This window comes from Phoenix dactylifera, chromosome 12 (genome assembly GCF_051530095.1).
Source record: "Phoenix dactylifera cultivar Ajwa chromosome 12, Ajwa_hap1_PhDact_Kaust_v1.1, whole genome shotgun sequence".
Lineage (NCBI taxonomy): Eukaryota > Viridiplantae > Streptophyta > Magnoliopsida > Arecales > Arecaceae > Phoenix > Phoenix dactylifera.
The window spans coordinates 27943932-27965752 of record NC_143201.1 but is presented as its reverse complement, the minus strand read 5'-3'; the positions used below and the strand labels follow the sequence as shown (position 1 = coordinate 27965752).

Genomic DNA, 21821 nt, shown 5'->3' with positions numbered 1-21821 from the left:
ATTGATTGTGGTGATATTGATGATTTACTCCATATTCTCTATGTTGAGATCATGTTCATCTTGTTATTGATCTTGAGATTTCATCTCGAGCCATGATTATATTCTGTCTCATGTGCATAGTACTCTCTACTCCACTCACTGAGTATTCATATACTCACTCCCCAGTTTGATATTTTTGATTGCAGGGCAGGTATTGTATAGAGAGGAGCAGGGTTAGAGATTGTCTGCTTGCTGTGCCGCTCCATAGTATAGTATAGTATAATGTAGATAGAGGTTTATTCCCTTTTGGTGTATTATAAACCTTCTGTTGTATATAGTGTATAGTTACAGTCATAGATCCTGTTGTGGATATGGGTTTGACCATGGATGGAATGGGAACCAGATTTTTATACATATGAGTTATATGCCTGAGATAATGTATTGATATATATTATCCAGGTTCATTATGTGACGGATTATGTGATTGCTGCTCTGACAGGTAGTGTGTTGTATGTATTGAGATAATCCTGACAGGTCACTATAGGAAAAGTGATCATTTTGTGCATGCATCATGCCAAATTTTTCAAGATTCATTGATGATTGATAGGTAGTAGGGTTCTACGCGGTGGCTGGTGGCCTTATGCCTACCCGCACCCTAGGACTGTCGCGGCGGCCCGCCGGGAACGGGGCGGGGGTCGTGACAGTGTGTGTGTGTGTGTGTGTGTGTAGAGAGAGAGAGACCCAATCGAGTTATAGAACTATTATCAAGAAAGCTTAAAACAGTAAGCGCGGCAAAAATTAGAAGGTGAAAAAGAATAAAGAAGACTCATAGAAAAGCCTGATAAAGTAGCTCATACAGTAAAATCCTGGAATCATCATATGACTTGAGATTTCATCATTGTCTCCTTTTGTGAGAATCGAACCAAATGAAGAACAAAGTCGCAAGGTTTCATCTCATTCGGAGAGCCATATATTGTTAGAAACTAGCAACAGCAAAAAAAAAAAAGTATTATCCATGCTCATCTGAGGAGGAAACATCTGATCCTCTAGTCTTCTTTAAACATTCTGACTCCTTCCGAAAATTTATTACAGAAGATTGTCACATTTTACAATTATTTTTTTGCTCTCTCTTTGTGCAGTTAACCAATGATCCCATGCATAACATCATGAAAAACTAAATTAATGGACTATGAAGTATTAAAAATGTTGGTCATTGTATAGTCTTTTTTTTTTTTTGTTGGAACATAAATACTTATTTTATCCATTTCTAAATAAAATACTCCGGTGATGTCAAGGCAGAGCGTCAAATATACTGTGTTGTTTGGTAGACTTTTGTACTTTAATCAGTTTGCTTGAATTTGAGTAAACTAATTTCCTGGCCGTCGGCATCTTACCATCGAGACCGGCACCCCAGCTGCTCATGCTTGCATCTCTAGGTAAGTGATTGATCGATCAGTGGAGAAACTAAACCTTGCATTTCGAGACTAGCTATTATTATCTAAACGCAGGTTATAATTTCCTTATATACAATGGCTTAAGTTTCTGCTATAGTGGAACAGCTGGTGGAAGAAAAGGGCTCGTTGGTCCTCGTGCAGTTTATGTCCTGGGTTTCTGGAGGAATTCTCTTCTTCATCGTGACTTAAAATTTGTGTACGTGTAATGTTACTAGATGTTATAAAAGAATTTAAAAAGCAAGGTTTCTCAGAAAAATTGTCTGGTGTCTTCTTCTGCAAAGATGCAATCCCTTTATGAAACATCTGCTTCTTTGTCCAATGTAAACCGTAAAGGCCCTATCCATCACTTCCTAAGGGTCCTGGTCCAGCAGCTTGTATGGGCTGAGTCTCTCACCATGTGTGTGTACATATATATATATACAAAGCGAGACTCTAGTAGATCTCTATTTGGATCCAATCTGATCTATATTGGATAATAAAGGTCCCACATTGACGATCCGAGCTATTGGATGTGGTCTACTATCTTTAAGTCGTTTACATACCAAAAATCATATGATTTAGGGATTCCTAACCTATGCATCAACTGACCAAAAAATATTATATACTTTAATATTATTTAGACTACTTATTTTTGGATTACTTGATGTAGGGAAGGCATATTTAATATCATGATTTTTGATATGTAAACAATATGCAAGTAGTATATATTATATCCAACAGTTTGGATCATCAATATAGGATAAGAGTGAGAGTGGATTGGATAATATCTGTCCGGATCCATTTTTGTATCCGAATTTATCCAAATATGGATAGAAATTTGAACATCTGGCTAATATTGGTATGTGTATTTATATTCGTTAAATAAAATAGATATGAATATGGATGAACAACTATCCGATTTATTTCTGAATATCTGATTCTATTTGTAATCCTATTTAATTTTATATAGCACTCATGAATTTTTTAAAAAAATAAATGACTACATTAACATGCAATTAACTTTATTTACCATTCACTTAGTAATATCTTTAATTTTGTGGTAATAAAGTTTAATTATTTGATTTATATTTGTATTTATATATATACTTTCTGTATTCGATTTGTATCTATATCAGTTTAAAACAAATAGAGATATAAATTTTTACATCCAACTAATATATGTATCCATATCTATATTCGTAGAATAGAACAAATATGGATATAGATATGTTAGTACCTGATCTGTATTCGATCTAATTTGAAATCCCTATCATCCCATCTATATAGGACCGGATCTAAATGAAAATTCTCAAATATACCCTAATCAGACACACCCACTCTCTCTCCCTCTATGGAAGTTCGTACTACTCCGATTGGCATCACGGCACACGTCGCGACCAGTGAGAAAAATTTGCACAGCTATATTTTATAAATGTCCCTAAACTCACGTACGGAATTATCACATCTTGGGCCGGTTCAAGCTCTTCATGAGGAAGTTAGATAAATCGACCCATGCATGATGGGAGGCGGAATTCAGAGAAATTGGAGAGCGATGGGAGGATGTTGGAGAATTGTGTCCTCAACATCCCTTGATCCCTCCAATTTCAATTACGTATGCTAGCTGCGCATGAACTTCTTTGTTTGTGGGAATCCATCTAGATTTGGGCTTCCTGAAAAAGGATTTCTATTTAAGTAAGAGGTCTTTAAGTAAGAGGTCTTTAAATTTTCACTTTTCACATATCAGATGTGGAACTGAAAAGAAAAGAAGTTTCAAAGCTTTTGAAACAACTAATAATTAAAAAATAAGATTGTTTTTTAGTTTTAAAAATTTAAGTCATTTCAAATTAAAACTCAAGCAATTGCAAGAGTTAGGATCCTTTGTGGTGTGTGTTCTGCAATGCAGAAAGCCTTGCATAATTAGATGGGTGATATGTCTCAAAAATGAATGAGTATCGCTCATGATGTTGGTGTGCTAGACACAGTTGGTATGCCAAATGTAATGGGCAACAACTATCCATTTTCAGATTTACATATCGCCGGTCGCCGGTCCAACCTTTTTGCAGCGCAAAACATGCACCACACATAATCCAAACTCATATTTCAATTTCTTTTCGTCTCGCCGTGATCTTATCTTGGATTCTCAATACTTCTGTCGCTCCATCCCCGCAGGGGCAGAGAACCAACTTGGTAGCACGTTTGTTTTGGGTATTTAGTAATTATTATCGATTTATGACTGACTTCATAAGCAAATAAAGATTTAGATACATCATCTAAAGAATTTGCATCCTCTTGTGGTGAGATTGCTAGACTTGCGAGGGCTGCCAAATGCTCAGCGCAAAATGCCATTAGTAATTTAAAGGCAAAAAGCTGACAACCTCGTGGTGCCCAATGTCAAGGATAGCATAACTTGGTTATGACTATTCATTTGAGCCATTCTTCTTTGGTGCTGGCAATGTCATCGGCCGCGCATTAAGCTTCCACACTTTTTGCACGCAGGATGCAAGCAACTTTGTTCTTTTTCTGGAAAATAGGCAGAAAATAGAAGGAAACAATTATGGGAGCTTGCTTGTAATCTTGTTCCAAGTAAGCATCAAAAGAAACTTGGTTGACAGGATAACCATAATTTCTAACTAGAACACATTTGGTTTGCGGAAACAATTATTTTTTACTAGAATATTTTTTTTGAGAAGTTGGCATCTGAATATAGATATGATGCTTGGAAAAATTATTTTTACATATTTGGTCGGCTATGAAAAAGTGGTACATATCTGTATATATATAATACCTTGATAAAAGAAAGATTTTATTATATTCTATCTTATTTCTACAAAAAAAAAAAAAAATTATATTTTTTTATTGATCATATTTTCTATCCATCCCTTTCTGCGAACCAAGCAAGCCTCTAGCGAATAAAAAAAAGGCCATTACCATCCCAAGAAGGCATGGAAGTTCTGACACGAGTATGATTTCTCCACAGACGCCGTTGGCCAGGGTATGTAAGAGCCTTTGTAGAAGTGACAAATTAAAGTACCTCGTTTACAATACAGATGATAGGATAATTGAAGTAAAGAAAGCCACAATAAACGTGTAAACAACGTTAGAAAATGGGTATATTGAATGGACGGTGGAGGGGGGGCTTATTATAAAGGAGCTGCACTCATGTTGCCAGCGGATAGGATAATAAAGTGGTAAAAAAGGAGATTCCTTTCATACTTCCACCAAAGATTAAAAGAGACGTCGACCTCAAGCGTGGATGACCGTCTCTTTCCATCCAAAACCTTGGCCTCTGTTACCTGGAAGCAACTCCCGATGGATGCTGCCATGCTTGTAAAAAAGCATCTTAATGATCACATACTGCTCTACTGATCCTAACCTTGTTTTGAAAAATGTCAAGGCTTTCTCCTCTGCCAAGTGAGTTTGGATTAGTTTAGTATACCCAGAGTTTAGAAAGATGCACTCAACCAAATCTAGGTGTGAATAAGGGCGGAGTCAAAGATAATGGAATACCCAGATGCTAAAATAATTGAACAAAGCATGCAAATCATATGGGTCTTTATAGCATCTTGTTTTAGAGAAAAGATAGTCTTATGGAACTTTTATTTGCTTTTGAGCTTTATTTATGATTACTTAGGACCTAAGAATTAGCAGCATGCATGCATGGTTATGCTCATGAACCATTTATTCAAAAGTAACCTCACAATGAATGTGATCACGCATAAAGCGAATGAAGCTCCACGATGGAACCACGTACCCGGACTAACACTGAAATAATGGGCAAGAATGAAGGGTGTAACTTTCAGTAGGTGGGGGAGACTTGAATGGTTGGAGAAGGGACTTGGCAAAAATCCTTCGTGCTTGGGGGATCCAAATGTATCACGTAGAGTTGACTTGCGATGCATGATTATTAGAAGTATAAATTAGAACCAATGAGGGAGATGGCTCTAGACTACATCATTAGTTAAATAAGTTAACGGAAATGTGTTTAAGAAAAAATAACAGAAGCATGAATTCAGACTTGTTTGGCATTCCCTTTTTATATATTTTTTTTATTTTTTTAAAATAAAATTAAATAAAAATCAACATAGAACTATGTTTGGTGCTATTGTTAAAATCATTTCTATTATTTTTTAAAAAAATAAGAATAAGAAATTATTATTTTCACTATTTTCAATAAAAAAAATTGTCTTTTATCATCATGAATGACATCTTCTCCACATCACAACCATTTCTGTTGTGCAATTATCTCTGCCATCATTGTAGAGGTGGGCATTGGGTCGGGCCGCCCATGGCCCGGCACGGCCCGCTTGCTACAGTAACGGGCCGTGCTAGGCACAGCTCATAAAAGGGGGCCGAGCTGGATTAAGGATTTCTGGCCCGCGGGCCGAGCCCGGCACGGCCCATAAGAGCCTGAGCTGGCACGATTCGTGGGCTAAGCACGAATTTATAGGATTCCAATTTTTTCCCCAAAATCCTCCTCAAATTAGCCGTTTTATGGCTGTTGGGAGGGGCAAAATGGGTAAAAAGCCACAAATAGCCGTTATGACAGACGGGCCGTGCCAGGCACGGGCATCGCACGCGCCGCTCAAACCCCTCTTCGATTTTGCTTTCTACCCAAAACGTGTCTACATGATTTGGAGACACCGACCGCCTCATATGCCCAGACTCTAAAACGAGTCTTTCCGATGTAGGACTATTGGACCTCACATCATGTCACGCCCCCGCCTACGCGGGGCACTTGAGGTACCCAGTGCCTATGTGGGGGCTACATAAGGGGGGATCGCGGGGCTCCCTTGCCAGATATTGTCCGATTTCGAGGTCTGCATGGGCGTCACACGCGCCGCTCAGACCCCTTTTCGATTTTGTTTTCCACCCAAAATGCGTCTATAAGATTTGGAGACACCCGCCTCATATGCCCAAGCTCTGGAACGAGTTTTTCCGATGTGGGACTATTGGGCCTCACACCCTTTTCACCATCTCTGATACCAAATGTCACGCTCCCGCCTGCGCGGGGCACGTGAGGCACCCAGTGCCCACATGGGAGCCACATGATGGGGGAACATGAGGCTCCCTTGCTAGATATTGTTGGGTTCCGGGGCCCGCACACGCCGCTCAGACCCCTCCCCGATTTTGTTTTCCATCCAAAACGCATCTGCAGGATTTGGAGACACCCACCTCATATGCCCAAGTTGTAGAACGAGTCTTTCCGATGTGGGACTATTGAGCCTCACAATCATCGCTACTACTATATCAATATCGGTGCCCCACTATCATTGTTTTCACAATCGCCACTAATATTAGGGTCTCTATTGTCTTAGCCACCATTTTTATTCGCCCGACTGCTGCAATTATATATATATTTTAAAAAATAATTGGCTAATAGCATATAACCCACAAGATGCATAAATTATAATTTCTTCTCTCTTTTTTCTAACCGTTCCTAAAATATGATATAGCAATTAGTAAAAAGCACATAACTCCTCAAATTCCTAGCCAAATACTTAGAATATTCACTAATTTTCGGACCACTGTGATTGAAATTCCACTGGACATAGCAACGAGCTTCAACGATGTCTACATTTAACTTTCTATTGTAGATATATGTAATATAATACATACCAAACATATTTATATTTTTAAATTTAAAAATTAAATAAAATTAAAAAAAAATTATTATGAAAAATAAGAAAATAAAGATGGCGCCAAATAACATAGACCATGTGCTTTTAAAACTCTATCCAACTTGGATCACCAATTTGCTTGGGATCACAGTTGAGCTTTCTGAGCTAAATTAATAACTCTTAATGGCCGATAGATGGATATCAAATCGAAGTTTTTTCCATCATTGGGGAGGATCATTAGATTTAGACAAAATGCTAAGAGCACCTTGTCAATAATGTAACTAGTAATTAATTGGAAAACATGAACTGACACTCATTGTAGCCCAAGAAATAAGTTCCAAGCAAACAAAATTTTGGAGTTGTTCAACACAAAGCTCAAGCTTGTTCGATCTCTATTTAGTAGATGAATCATGAACAAAGCTCAAGCTTGCCCCCGGGGTCCTCTTCTCTCACTCTCTGTCATGGTCCTCATGGAACTCAAGCTAATTGTAAACTCAGGTCATACGTGAGCCAAGCTCGGACATTGGCTAACTTGCCCATATCATAGATGCTTAGACTTGGTCTACTTGGCTCGCAAGCCAAGTCATAATAGCTTTCCTTTCATTCTAATTGAAAAGTCAAGCTCGAACTTTCCACTCACACATGATTGAGCCAAATCTAGACACCCGAGGCTAGACTTGACTCTGGTATTTTGCATGTCTCAATATTTAATCTACATATCTTCTACCGTGCATGTCACTCTCTCTTGAGCTCCATGTATGGCTTTCCATCCTTGCAACCCTACTAATCAAACTAAGATCTTGCCTGCAATTAACATCTCAAATCAATGATTGCCACACATCCTTGGCTACAAAAAAATCCTTTTCAGCCACGGACCATTTCATCCATATGATCTTAATAGTTTACGTTATCAACTTGGATTCTGATGTCCCAATGGTCCAAGTGCTCGAACCCGATCGCGACCGGAGCGGTCGGTTTCAGAACTAGGGACCCCCGTGCCTTGGTTTCAGGAATCGTGAGGTTGGCTTCCGCTATGGATCATGGAATCCGCGTCGCTAAGAAACGCTCTCCTCTCCTCTAAAGACTCGGCTTTTGGAAGACCAGTCAACCAAATCCAAATAGCCATCTGTGCGAGAAAAAGTTCCATCATGGGTCCCACTCAAAAATAATGCAATATTACTCCCCACGAGAGTTTAATAGTCATTTCTGTCTGCATTGAATATTCTCCTGACGGGGTGGGGGCCCAGTGGAGGCTGCTACGCGGGGGTGGGCTTGTCCCTTCCTCCTCCCTTCTCCTTTTTTTTCAGCAAAAAAAAAGAGTTTAATAGTCTCACTTGATGGTTGAGACAAAAGGAGGAAAAAAATCATAAGATTATTAAAATCTTTATTATTATTATTATTATTATTATTATAGTGCAAGGGGAGTTGAAAGAAGTGCGGTCTCGCTACAAAACAAAAGAGAAAATGCCGACGCTTCTATGTTGTGTCGATAGTAATGAAACGAACACCATCATAAATGGGTTAGCAAAGTGTAAGACGACGCTTTTAAGCATCGTCGAAGGCCAAAAAAGGAAAGTGTCGACAACGCTTTTAAAAGCATCGTCGAAGGCTAAAATAGTGAGCAACGTATAGTTGGGAGACGACGCTTTCTTAAAAGCATCGTCAGACTCCCCATGATGCTTTGCCAAGCCTGTTATAAAAATACCCAATCCCCCAGCGATGGAAACTTAGCTGCTCATAGATAGAGAGATAGGAGAAGGATGAAAACCCTAGCTTCAAATCCCGCTGTCTCTGAGGCTGCGGAGGCTATCTATGCCCCAAAAGCCGATCCCGCCGGCGAGGAGCACCACCAGTTCATCCAGATCCATTCGGACGCATGCCCAACGGTGGGGGAGGCGCCGGTGAAGCTGGCCACGAAGGTGGAGGAGAAGGAGGACAACGTGGGTGGCAGGAGGCAAAGGCGGAGGATCGGGCGGCGGGAGGCGAAGGTGGAGGAGGAGGATGACGCGGGAGGGAAGGTGGACTCCCGCACTGACGACTTCATTAATCGGTTCCAGCAGCAGCTCAAGCTTCAGCAGCTCGACTCCATTGTGAGGTACAAAGAGATGATTCGCCGTCGGGTTGGGATTTTTGCTTCTAGTTTTCGCTTCTTTTATTGGTAAAAATAGGGGAGAAAAGAAACATCCTCAGATTGCATCGGTGGATCAAAATATGGATTTCAGTGGGCCATCTAGTATTTCTTCTTACAATGTTAGAATGCCACAAAACCAGAAAATCAATTGTTCTATTGCTGATACCAGGCTTTCTTCCTTCGGCAATCAGAGTTTTTCTGAGATGGGGTTAGGTGATGTAATTTGTAATTTTTAAATGAAACCCTAGATGGGGTTGGGGATGGGGATAGAGTTAGGGATCTTTTGTAGTTTATTGTAATTTATAAAAGAAACATTATTGATGAGATTATATGTAATTTATTGCAATTTGTACAAAAAATTTCATGAATCCAGGCTTGAATTTTCTGAGTTTATAAGCATCCGGGCTTGAATTTTCTGGGCAACATGATGCTTCTTCATCGACGATAGACTCCTAATTCTTGAACGAATATTATATATAAGATTGCTTGGCAAATGCCGACGCTTATTAGCGTTAACAGACTCCACAATAGATCAGCACTTATAAGCGTCAACATAGCCTGCATTTTTGCCGACACTTTCAAAAAGCGTCGGTAAAAAAAAATTTTACTTCCACCTACTCGATGCTTTTGAAAGCATCGGCACCAAAATTACTGATACTTATAAGCGTCGATGCTTTTGAAAGCATCGGCACCAAAATTACTGATACTTATAAGCGTCGGTACAGGCTCTGAAAAGCCCCAAAAAAAACTATTTCTTTTTGTAATGTCTTTAAGCAGTCATTGTGGCAGGGTGCTCTAATCTTTGTGTGGTGTCCACGGGCTTTGTTGAATAGCAAGTGGGCATCGACCAATGGGTGATCACAAGGCAAGGCCGATGAAGAGAGTCCTCCGACAATGAGGATCGGCAGACAGTGAGGCAAGAGGAGAGCAATACGATGTGGGATAGTGTTGTGTAGGAGCTTCCCCGGCAACCCGGTTGGACAAGCCACAAGATCTCAGAGGAGGAAATAGAGAAGCTCCCACGGTACTTCACCGAGGTCTAGGAGCTGTCGGAGGAGTGCGAGGAAGCGTCCTGGTAGGCTTGGGGGAAGACGACGGTTGTATTCCAAAGTTTGGGTCAGAGAGTCTCCGTCAAGTGGGTCGCTCGGAATCTCAAACCCGAGAGAAGCTCGATTACGATATGGAGGCATTTCCACTAGCGGAGGACCACTGTCTTCCGGTTCAAGAATGAGGGGAACCAGAATGTGGCCCTAATCGGCGGTCTGTAGATGGTGGCCAGACAGTTGCAGGCAATAAAATTGTGGATTCCAGACTTCATTTTTAGAGTGGATAGGGTGAAGACGGCTGTGGTTTGGGTCCGGATTCCCTGCTTTTTGTTGGAATATTAGGAGAGGGCGTCGATTTTGGAGTCATGCGAAGGAAGATAAGCCTTCCTTCGGGCGAAAGCCCCCTCATTATCACCTTATCTTCTGTCAAGAAATTAAACCTTTGCTTTGTTCATAAAAGCAATTATCATTGCACGGAGATTCGTCGATGGGCTTTTCCGTAATTCCCTGGAACGGGAGGGGCATCGTTCCCTCACCCAGGCGGCCAGGCCGCCGCCGTAGCCAGAAGCTAGAGACGTACACGAGGGTCTAATCGACGCGTACCGCGTAGGAACCGCACCGGACCAATCACATGTCGGTAGTCTACTTTACACGTGTACCATGGGTCGATCATAAACTATTCACCGTAGTGCCCTGGCCTATCAGGAACGTACATGAGTGATCCAACGGCTACAACCAATCAGCCTTTCTTTACTAGCTGTCAAACTCCAACTGTCATGATCCGCAACCGATTACCCTTGCAACGGCAGCAGAGCCACGAAACAAACCCCATGACTCTTACTCGGCTTTGCTCTACTTTGACAGCCTTTATGAAAGAACAGCAGTTCATCTCCCCCACGAGGGCAACCTGATTATCGAGCAAATTCGAAGTCAGAAAAATGCTACAAAGGAACAACCGTTGTATCATGATATTTACAGATTTTTGAAAGGATATGGCTTCTATACAGTCACACATGTCTATAAAAAGAAAAATGACGCGATCGACTGGATTGCGTTCTTTGCTACTCTAGAAGCTTTATATGAGACAACCCGGAGTTTCTGTCAGAGTTTTTTTAGTGAACTTATATTTTCTGATTTTATTGGCCGCATTCATATCCATTATGTGTGAGCCGCTCTAAAAAAAATATACACACATATGTTTGAGATATACATAAGATTAAACTAATTTTCATAGAAGTACCACTATAAATATGCAAATGCATCAATTGAAAATGATATCTAATGACTTTATAATCATTGAGCAATACTTCATGATATTGCTAATTTACTTTTATGTATTTTTTATTTAGAAACTAAAAAAAATAGAGAAAAGTGCTCCATTAAGAGGCAATTTATGTAAATAATAGTGCAAAATAAGAATAGTATTTAAACCATTATATTTTAGTTACTTGCGGCTTGCAAGATGGGTTTTATGCAGACGGTAAATTAAAAGAATGTATAATACTTCGTCTTTATTGTATATGATGGACAAAATCTTGGAGGTCGCTTTTGCGTACAGCCATTTATCTGAAGCTTTTCACAGGTTCCATGTTTCTTTCTTTTTATCAAAACATGTTTCTGGTACACAAATTATGTATGCAAACTTTAATTATTCATATTATGAATCAAACTTGAAACGCTTGTGCATGCATATTGAGTTCTTTAATTAGCGGGGAGTTTTGTTGTTTTAGGATTATTTTTCCAGCTATTTTGAAGCTGGACGAGTAGTGGCTATTGTTTCAACAAAAATCATATAGGGCATGCTTTTTATTCTGCCATATGTTCTTTTTACTAACCAAGTCATTATGTGTTCCATAATTAAAATAAATAAATAAATAAAATAGCACGTAGTATTTTTTTCTTTCTTATTTCCAAAATATATTTTTTATCAGTATCTAATATATAGCCAGATAATACATGCTAGCAAATTAGTCATCTAGCAAGCCAATATACATATTTAGGTAAATTGATAGAATATGGTGTTCACCAGTATATAGTACACGATCTGATGATACACACTTAGTAAATTAATAATTTAGCAACCTAATACAGATCTTCAATCAAATTAATGTATAGTTTTCAGAATATCATGTTTCCTTGTATGCATTACATGACTGAATGATACACATTTATCGACTTTTTAATATATACTGTAAGCTTTTTTGATACGTACCCAACAGTAATTCAATACACACATCTACGTAAATCGATATATAATTTTTAAAATATGTTTTTTACCAGTACATATTATATGATCGGATAATACATACTAAGTAAATTAGTCATTTAGCACTAATATACACATCTAGATAAATCGACTCATAACTTTTAGAATATAATATTGTATTTATTAGTATCAGTATATATGATCCTAGCTTTGTTTAGCATAAGTAGATTCTACGGACTTTTAAGGGCAAAAATTTTGGAAAAGATAGAAATAATTGAATGAGGAGAAAAGAATTCAAAAGGAGGAGGGTCATATGGATGAGAGAGTTGGGTTTGATGAGGAAGAGGGTAGATGGAAAGGTTCGGTGGAAAAAAAAAAAATTGTATGATCCCTCGATGATGGTTTTTTCTTTGGGTATGTCTATTTTTTATTTTTAAAATTATTAGATTTATGGACTTTATTAGTAGAGAGAATGCTATCCCTATTTAATTTTTATTTTTTTAAAAAATAGGCATCAGATAAAATATGGTAAAATAGTGCGTGAGTAGCGCCCGGCTGCAATTCTAAATCTGTCGCATTTAAAGCACTCACGCCTTTCAACATAACGGTGCCGATAAAACAATAACTGTGGCCTGGCATTGCATGGAACAATAAAAAGCATGTGGGCGAGCCTTTCCACGTGGACTCTCTTCCTCCCGTGGTCGTCCGCCCGTGGCTCACACCTCATGGCATTCCAGTAATATTCTCTGAGATCCATGGCTCAAAGCACTTCCTCCCATCCCAACTCAACCTCGCTTCTACACTCAGACACAAGAACGTAAGAAATTACCAGACATGCCACTGGTCTCACCTTAGCACCGTACTAACTCCTGACAACCCGAGGGCATCATCGCAATCCAACCACATTATCTTCCCAGATTCGATAAGATCACGGAGCATAAAATAGCAAAATCCATGGCATGGCCGTAAATAACTTAAAATTCATACCCAGTTCTGGAGCATAGGTGACGATTTGTTGATAGGGTTCGGACGGTACTGATGCGTTGCAAAACCGACGGTCCTCCGCTCTCGCGTCAGACGAGCGAGCGAACAGAATTTTGTTTCTTTCCGCCCCACGCGGTTTTCTCGTGAATATTCTCAAATGCATGCCCGTTTCCAAAACCCCTCCCTTCATAGGCCTTCGAAACCGCATACGCTTCTGCCCATCGCTAGCGCTCTCTCTCTCTCTCTTTCTCTGGGTGGGGTTGGGAGGGCGAGACGCACGTGAGAAGGGCGTGACTGGGATCGGGTCGTGGCAGCCGGGGAGGGGCGCTGGCGGCGGCGATGACGAGGCGGTGCTCGCACTGCAGCAACAACGGGCACAACTCGCGCACGTGCCCGACGCGCGCGGGGGGAGTGCGGCTGTTTGGTGTACGGCTCACCGAGGGGGCGGGGTCCATGAAGAAGAGCGCCAGCATGAGCAGCCTCTACTCGGCCGGCTCCTCCGCCACCTGCGGCAGAGCCGGTGGCGGAGGCTCTCCCAACCCGGGATCTCCGTCCAACGATCCGCTCCCCCCTGCTGCCGCGGCCGGCTACGCCTCCGACAACGCCGCCCACGCCTCCTGCTCCAATTGCCGCAGCGAGCGCAAGAAAGGTGTCTCTTTTTTTCCCCTGTTTCTTTTCTCTTTTGCAGTGTTTCTTCCGCTGATTTTCTCGGAGTTTCGATTTTTTTTCCCTTATCACTTTTGTGTTCTTGGTCTTGTCTGCATTTCCTCTGTTCCTATTGCGGATCAACTATATCCGGATTTTCCTTCAAAGGCATCGATTTTTTCTTTTTTTGATCAAATTGTTGTGAGGCCTTTTCTTTTTTTCCTGAACCACATAAAAATCCCATCTTTTTTGATCGACGCAGTAGCCCTTTTTAAGTATAAGCTATATTTTTAGAATTTTATTGTTTCCTAATTCCGAATGATATGTATTAATCTTATTATTTTCCTTTTTTTTCTCTCTTTTTGTGGGCTTCTTATGTGCATGTTTTCATGAATTAGAACGAGTCTTCAACGCATTTGCTGATTAATTTGTTGAATTCTGTATCTAGTCTCCGTGGTCCTTTTTGCCCTGTTTGTGTGGATGGAGTTGAACCGTCCAATATGCCCGACACCTTTAGGATGTCCCATATAATACTATCCACTGGGTTTATCACCTAATTTTCAAACAACATTAGAAAGTGATGGCTGATGGTCCACACAATGTAGTCGCATTGATTTGTTGATTGTGATCGAATTGGTTTTCATTCATGGAATTTGGCCCATCTATTTGAGAATCCTAATCAATGAGCCAGCAGCCTTACATATGATGGAATGGGTCAATTTTATATACCTACGGCTTGCTTTTTTAAATAAATGTGATTATGTTCTTTATGTCCATCTTATTTTCCTGCATAGCTTGTTGTTTCACTTCACTTTCCTATTTCTTGTTTATTATATCCTATTCCTTTTGTTCATGCCTTTTCTCTGAAGAACTTTTATTTATTCTCATGCTGTCGTTTAATATCTTTGGCACTGTGCTCATGAATCTGCATGTGCGCTCCTTGTATCATATCGTCTCGTCGTGACATAACAGAGGAGGAAAAATGAATTTTTTTCTTCCGAAATGGATATGTTGGATGTTTTAGTGTAACATGCAGATTTCTTCAGTTTTTCACTTTGCTGTAGTTCAAATCCTATATAATTTGTTTTTGCTAGTCAAAAAGGTATATTTTCTGATTATTAGAAAAAGAGGAAAATTCTCTGCTTCTGGAAAAGAAAAAAAAAATCTTCAGTTTAGATTATGCCGTAGAAGTACAAACTTTCACTTTAGTTACCTAGCGAAGGCTTGATTGTATCTAAAATGAGGTAATTGATTGGCTCTCATGAATGCTTGTACTTTGTAAACATGTATTGCAGCCATTTACTTCCATAATGTCTCCATCACCTAACTGGATATGCTAGCTGTGTATTTGCTTCATTAGCTAATGCAACAATTTCTTACAGTAGTATCGAGTCTCCACATTCGACCAATGAGCACCACAGATTGCATCTCATGAATTTCTACTTATTTTAAGCAAAGATTGATATATTAAGAGTTCCAATAGAAGTGGATCAATTGTGAGTACATTCGAGTCAGGCGATTTGAGTTCTTAGATGTTCTTGAATTCATCAGTGATTTAGCTAATTCCTCATCTAGCTTTGGGGCTTAAGGAACAACTCTTGCAAGGTTTGGGTGCTTTGCGTAAATGTTGCATTCTTTTCATTCTCATGCCTGTAGTACATTTACTCATTTTATTGTTGTTGAGCCTCATGAAAAGTTTCACTACCGAGAATCTAGTTATTTGTTTGTTAATTTGCGGTATGCATTCTTTCTTCCATGTCTGCATGTCAAATTCATATTAGATGGTGGAATGTGCATGAATCAATTGTCGTATTTTATAAGAAATCTTATAACTCTGTCATTATTGAGAATTCAGAATCTTGCAAAAATGTGAGCAGAAGATACCTGTAGGAATTATAGCATATGCCTTCATACAACTTAATGATCTTGCATGTGTTTTAGGTCAGGGATGAAAACTTCTGTAGTTGTGTGGTGTAGATGGTATTCTTACCGTGGTAATTATAACCCTTACAAAATTGGAAAGTCTTTCCAATTAGACTATTTTATTATCTTTCATTGAACAAAGCATGTTAATGTTGACTTATTATGTCTTTCCTTGTAGACACTGTTTTTCTCTATACTTGCGGAAGATATGCCTTTTTGAATAATATATTTCCATTCAGGATACGGTAAAAGTTGAAAGCAGAGTTATATGACCATAGTTGAAGAGTGGGTATTAGTTGTATGCTGTTGATTGTAATTTTCATGGTTTAGAAAAAGGATAGGGATGCCCACCACATTGCATGCACCGTAAGCATCATGGTGCCGGATATGAAGGAGTGGAATGGGGAATGGAGATAGAATTTGGAAGTATCTTATTGAGGACAACCATTATGTGCCAAGTGGATGAGATAACTCATGGCTTGAGTTCTTTGACATGTTGGTTGCTGGCCTATGTTTTGATGTTTGCTTGTTATTTTGTTTAATTTTCTTCTTGTTTGTCATTTGGAGATCATTTCCCCTATGATCTGCAGGAAAATTGGCTTGGTAATCCAGATCTTCAGTATGTTGTTTTTTCTTTTTTCCTTTTTTTTATCTGCACTCCTGTTAAGGTTTTAATTTTCTGCAGTACAAATTACTGATTGTTAAATAAGGAAGGCAGTTTTGGTTCAGATTCAAGAGTTCAACCAAAATGTTTCAGCTTATGGTTCTATGTAGGATACCTCTTTAAAATTTAGTGAATAAGAGTTCTTGCATGCCTATCATGTATGGTATTTAGTTACTAATCGCACTGATAAGCTGTGAATCAAAATTAGGTCCTTGCTAGATTATTATAAACCTGAGATTATCATGTTCTGGTTGGCTTTTGCAATTCCTGCTTTCTTAATGGATTTTGATATGTTTAAATTTGTAATTAGAATTATAATCCTGTAATAAGAGAAGAACCTTTTAGGTGGGTATATTGCAGGGTTTCAAATGAACTCCTATGGTTGTCATATGTCGACAGATTTTTATTATGAATTGGTGCCTTGTTGATTTCATCTTAATTTACTCTTAGCTTCCTTATATTATTTTTATGCAAGTTATTGATTTGATCCATGTGTGTCTCTTTTTGGATTTATTGTTCTATTTCTACATCCTTTACAGCGATAGTTTTTTGAAATGTTTAATAAACTCTTTAGCTGTTTACCTATTAGTTTTGTTAGTTTAGTACTGTTATCTAGTGGATAAAAAGTACTGTGAGGCTGTTTAAATTCATGACATGGAAAACTGCTAGTTGTTGTCAGAGCACCTAGAGACTCTTATGATGGATCAATATTATATTTTAACTTTTATTTTGGCATGTAAATGTTGTCGTGATACGATCCAAACCATAATTAATACTCCCTTTCTTCATAATAAACATATAATTTTCATTTCTGTCTTTACATTTCAACACACATTCTTTGCTAATATGCATTCATTCTTCAGCTGCTTGATGTATCATGTTACATAACTTTGTGTTGCAACTTTTTCATTAAGTTTTGCAATTATTGGACTTCATACGGTTTCTCATCCATTTAAGTACTTAAAATAAAGATACAATCTTCTGGGACAGAATTACAGTAGGGAAATTTTATTTTCTTTCATTCATGAGAAATATGGAGGCTGCATAAGTATGCCACAACAGCCTATTATACTTTAACCTTTAAGTTGCACAGTATCAAACTTGGTGGGCGATCGATCAGCAGACGTGTATTCCTTTTTTGCTGGATTGCAGGTGTTCCTTGGACTGAAGAAGAGCATCGGATGTTCTTACTGGGTCTGCAGAAGCTGGGTAAAGGCGACTGGCGTGGGATAGCTCGAAATTTTGTCGTCTCCCGGACTCCAACACAGGTGGCCAGCCATGCCCAGAAATACTTCATACGCCAGACAAATACATCAAGAAGGAAGAGACGCTCAAGCTTGTTTGACATGGTCCCTGATACTGTATGCCTTCTTTCCATGACAGTCCTATTCAAATGGCCTTCCTTGGTTTCTGTTTGTTGATTGTGTAATGTTGGTGTCTTTATCACTCTTGTTTTCTGTCTTCGCAGCCAACAGACCAGATCCCAGTTCTTGAAGAACAGTTAATGCACCAGTCTCCTCCTAACGAACCCGAGAACACAAACCAGCTGCCAGCTTTAAATCTTGGTCAAAATCAAGGACCTGAGCTTGCTAAACCCTTACCAAATAACCCTCCTCAGGACCTCAATGAAGGCATACCATGCAGCAACACACCGGTGCCAGTGTTCCCATCGTTCTACCCTGCATTCGTTCCTTTTCCATACACATTCTGGCCACCAGATCTTGATGCCTCTGCAACAGAAGAAGAGATGGGTGAGACCCATGAGATCGTAAAGCCTATGCCAGTCATTCCCCCCAAGGAGCCGGTGAACACGGATGAGGTCACAGGCATGTCCAATCTCAGCATTGGCGAGCATGTTGCTGGCCGCATGGAACCATCTGCTCTCTCTCTCAAGCTGCTAGGAGCCTCCACTTCAAGGCAGTCGGCCTTCCACCTGAATCCATCAAGCACTCGGCCTGATCTTAACCAGAGTAGCAGCAATGCAATCCATGCAGTTTAGGAAGAAATTCATGAGGAGTGGGATCTATCCGCATTATATGTATTCTTTCTCTTATGTTACTGTTAATTTAATCTTCTTATACATTCAGGATCGTTTCATTCATGTATCAACCGCCAGTCGCATCCATAGTTTCATGTTTTGGTTTGTAGCTGGACAGAAACTCGCATTGAATAAATGACATCCTTTGCTGCTATTGGCACGGTGTCAAATGCTGTGATGTAAATTGCAGTCCTTGTCGTGTTTTCTTTCCGTTATTTCAGTTATTTGTACCGATCCAACCATTTGATGATCACTTGTTCCTTGCTCCTGTCTCGAATGCAGCATCTGAAAGATCCCAGGGACCGGCTGGCACTTCAGACAAATGTGAGAGCAAATAGAATAAAAGACTCACAAGAGAGTTGATTAATTATTTGATGCTACGGGAAGTAGAGAACATTGTCGATATGCTACTTGCCTGATTAAACTCCTGTTCTTAGGGGCCAAGTTCATCAATAATTTTGTGTGGATGTTCGTTGCCAGCCCTATTTGTCATGTCAACCAAAGTTTTTGGATGATGTATAGAAGTTCCAATGGAACTAAGCGAAGAGAGGAGGAATGAGTTTCGGCCAAATCTTAATATGCTGAAATGATTTGCACCGGTAATCGTCATCAAATCTCTCAGCATCTGATGACATGAGTTCAAGGAGTGGTGTTGGTATCATTGTGTGAACCAATATCTTGTTTCACAGACATTAAACTCACACTCACGACCTTAACAACTAACTAATCAGTTCGAATAAGGTCGATTGCCGAGTAGCTATCGCAAACTTTAAGCTTCAAGCAACCAGAAAAGAGCACTCCCTCGAGTATTAGGAAGAGTCAGTACGGAGGGAAGTAGGTGAGGTTTAATACGTAAAACCTACTCCTCTCCATGGTACAAATTAAATTCAAGCCAAACAAGAACACAATCTCCATGGCTAAAAGCACACTTCCCATCATCATGCTTTTTTCTTTTTCTTTTTCTCAAATGAATCATGCTTTTTTTCTTTTGGCTATCAGCCTTATACAGTTCAAACATGTGTATTAAACTATGTGAATTTGGATTGATTTGACAGTGTTTTATGAGGTGGATATATTCGTATATTCATTCTTTCCTGCAAATGCTATCAAATATGTGCAGTTTTCTTGGACAGACTTCCCCAAGAGGATGTATGAGAGCTGTCACCAGAGTCTGTTTCCAACAATGATATAGAATTTGCATGGTGACGAGCATAATCTATGTCCTGCATAGATTCCTTCAAAAGCAGTGAGATGTCAACACTATAGTTGACTTTTGAATGATCCCAATGTCTTTTGGTTGGCTATGTTTGACAAAGGAAGGATGATTATGAGGATGCCATGGGAAGTAATCGACTGATATATTGGGATGTCTACAAACACAAAGATCGAATATAACAAGATCCAGGACTTCGATCTTGGCGTGTTACTAAAATGGGTCTAAAGATCGGACCTTGATCTGATCCAGAAGGTCTAAAGTTCGTTTTTAATAAGACACATCCTAGTCAGATCTCTGTGCATATCATCCTTGGTTACATATCTCAGCCTTGTGATATAGATTTGGTTTCGAGTGTCTATTACGAAGCACTTGCTTGGTAAGTTCTATTTCAGTCTTTTCTTTAGGAAAAATGTAAATAAATAAGTATAGAAAATCAGAAATTAGCCCATAACAAAGAGGAACTTTGTGCTCTCCGTCTTTGGTCAACAATAAGAAATAAGGAGCAAAATGAGAGAAGATCGAAGTACCATCATCATCCCAAATTTATATATTGCTGTTATATCATATTCTCATGATTATACTAACAGAAAAGTATGTCATTTTTGCTATATGATAGTATGTCAAGCAGTTTGATATTCTAAACCTTGTCTAGTATATACTTGTGGGTCATTATGTTAGAGCTTATCGACCATTGGTTTTGTAACGATATTCCTAAAAGTCCAGATTAAATGGTTTATGAAGCTAACGTTAAGGTATTTTTATTTTGCCTTAAGAAACAAAAATGACCCATAATATCTCCTAAGTTCGATTCTACTTTTAATTTTCGAGGTCCTACACGTCAGTTCATTATCTTTTGATACTCTAATTTGGGAAGGATTACAAGTTTAGAAATTGCCATCTTCCCTTGGGTGGTCAATCATAATAATTATAGTATCAGCTACTGCTTAATTGTTAACTTTTGTTCTCATGATCAATCATTGTCCAACAAATACATTTAAGTCTTGCTATGCCTCTTGCATTGATGAAATGATCCCGCTGAACATAATGAATTGAAAGCGAGTGCGTACCCTAACATCTTCCAGAATCAACATGAATTTGGCCATTTCATATGTCCTGACTCTGTTTGCTTGGTGTGATTGTATCAGTTAATTAAGTCAAACAAAAAAAAAAAATCTAGGCCTAGCTCGTGGAATCACTAGAACCATGCATCGGGTGCGCAGCGAATTGGTTGCTATATCCTAAACAGCATTATCTACCGGGAGAATGTATTATTCTCAACATACATAACATCAATTTGAATTCTATGATTCTCGGAAACATCCCTTTTCATGTACTTGTGGAAGAAAAGCTATTTTCATAGCCAAATCTGAAAGGATCAAGAGAAGGTCTTTCACGAAGGCTAGCATGCTAATAATCTCAGTTTCACAAGAGAAAAGAGATCTAAAATATGACCTTTCCAGATGCAGGATATTTAAGGGGTTGGGTTGGTCAATCAATTTTAGCCATTAGAGAGGTACTTAGCAGACAAAGATGAGGAATACGAATAGCTTTTTCTTTTTCTTTTGAAATCTCCATAGCTATTTCATAACGAGGGCTGGCTTGATTGGAGTCCACCTTCTTTGTTAAGGTAATTGAAAAAACCAAGACATAAATTTATAAATAAATTTTTTCTTTTTTCCTGTGCATGCTAGGAATGTATTCCATATGGTAGGAGCAGGAGAATGTTTCAGAACCAATGCTTGGTGCTTCTGTAGTCCAGTGAGGGGATCAATGTGGCAGCTACTACCATGTACTTGATTCACATCAAAGAAGAAGAAGAAGAAGAAGAAGAAGAAACTACTACCATACTACCAACTGAGTTGATCATGTGGTTGTTGTTAAGAATCAACCCTCAACGTCATGAATAAACAACCTGAGAATTTAACTTTTTTCCATCAT

At 39.1% G+C, this 21821-nt stretch overlaps 1 protein-coding gene across 1 annotated transcript; it reads left to right on the top strand.

Moving 5' to 3' along the window:
- Positions 1 to 13488: 13488 nt before the first annotated feature.
- LOC103710236 (transcription factor MYBS3-like) lies at positions 13489 to 18821 on the top strand. Its single transcript, XM_008795891.4, has 3 exons — positions 13489 to 14046; positions 17782 to 17990; positions 18098 to 18821. The coding sequence occupies exons 1-3, from the start codon at positions 13737 to 13739 to the stop codon at positions 18626 to 18628; spliced, it is 1050 nt and encodes a 349-aa protein (XP_008794113.3). The 5' UTR covers positions 13489 to 13736; the 3' UTR covers positions 18629 to 18821.
- Positions 18822 to 21821: the final 3000 nt, after the last annotated feature.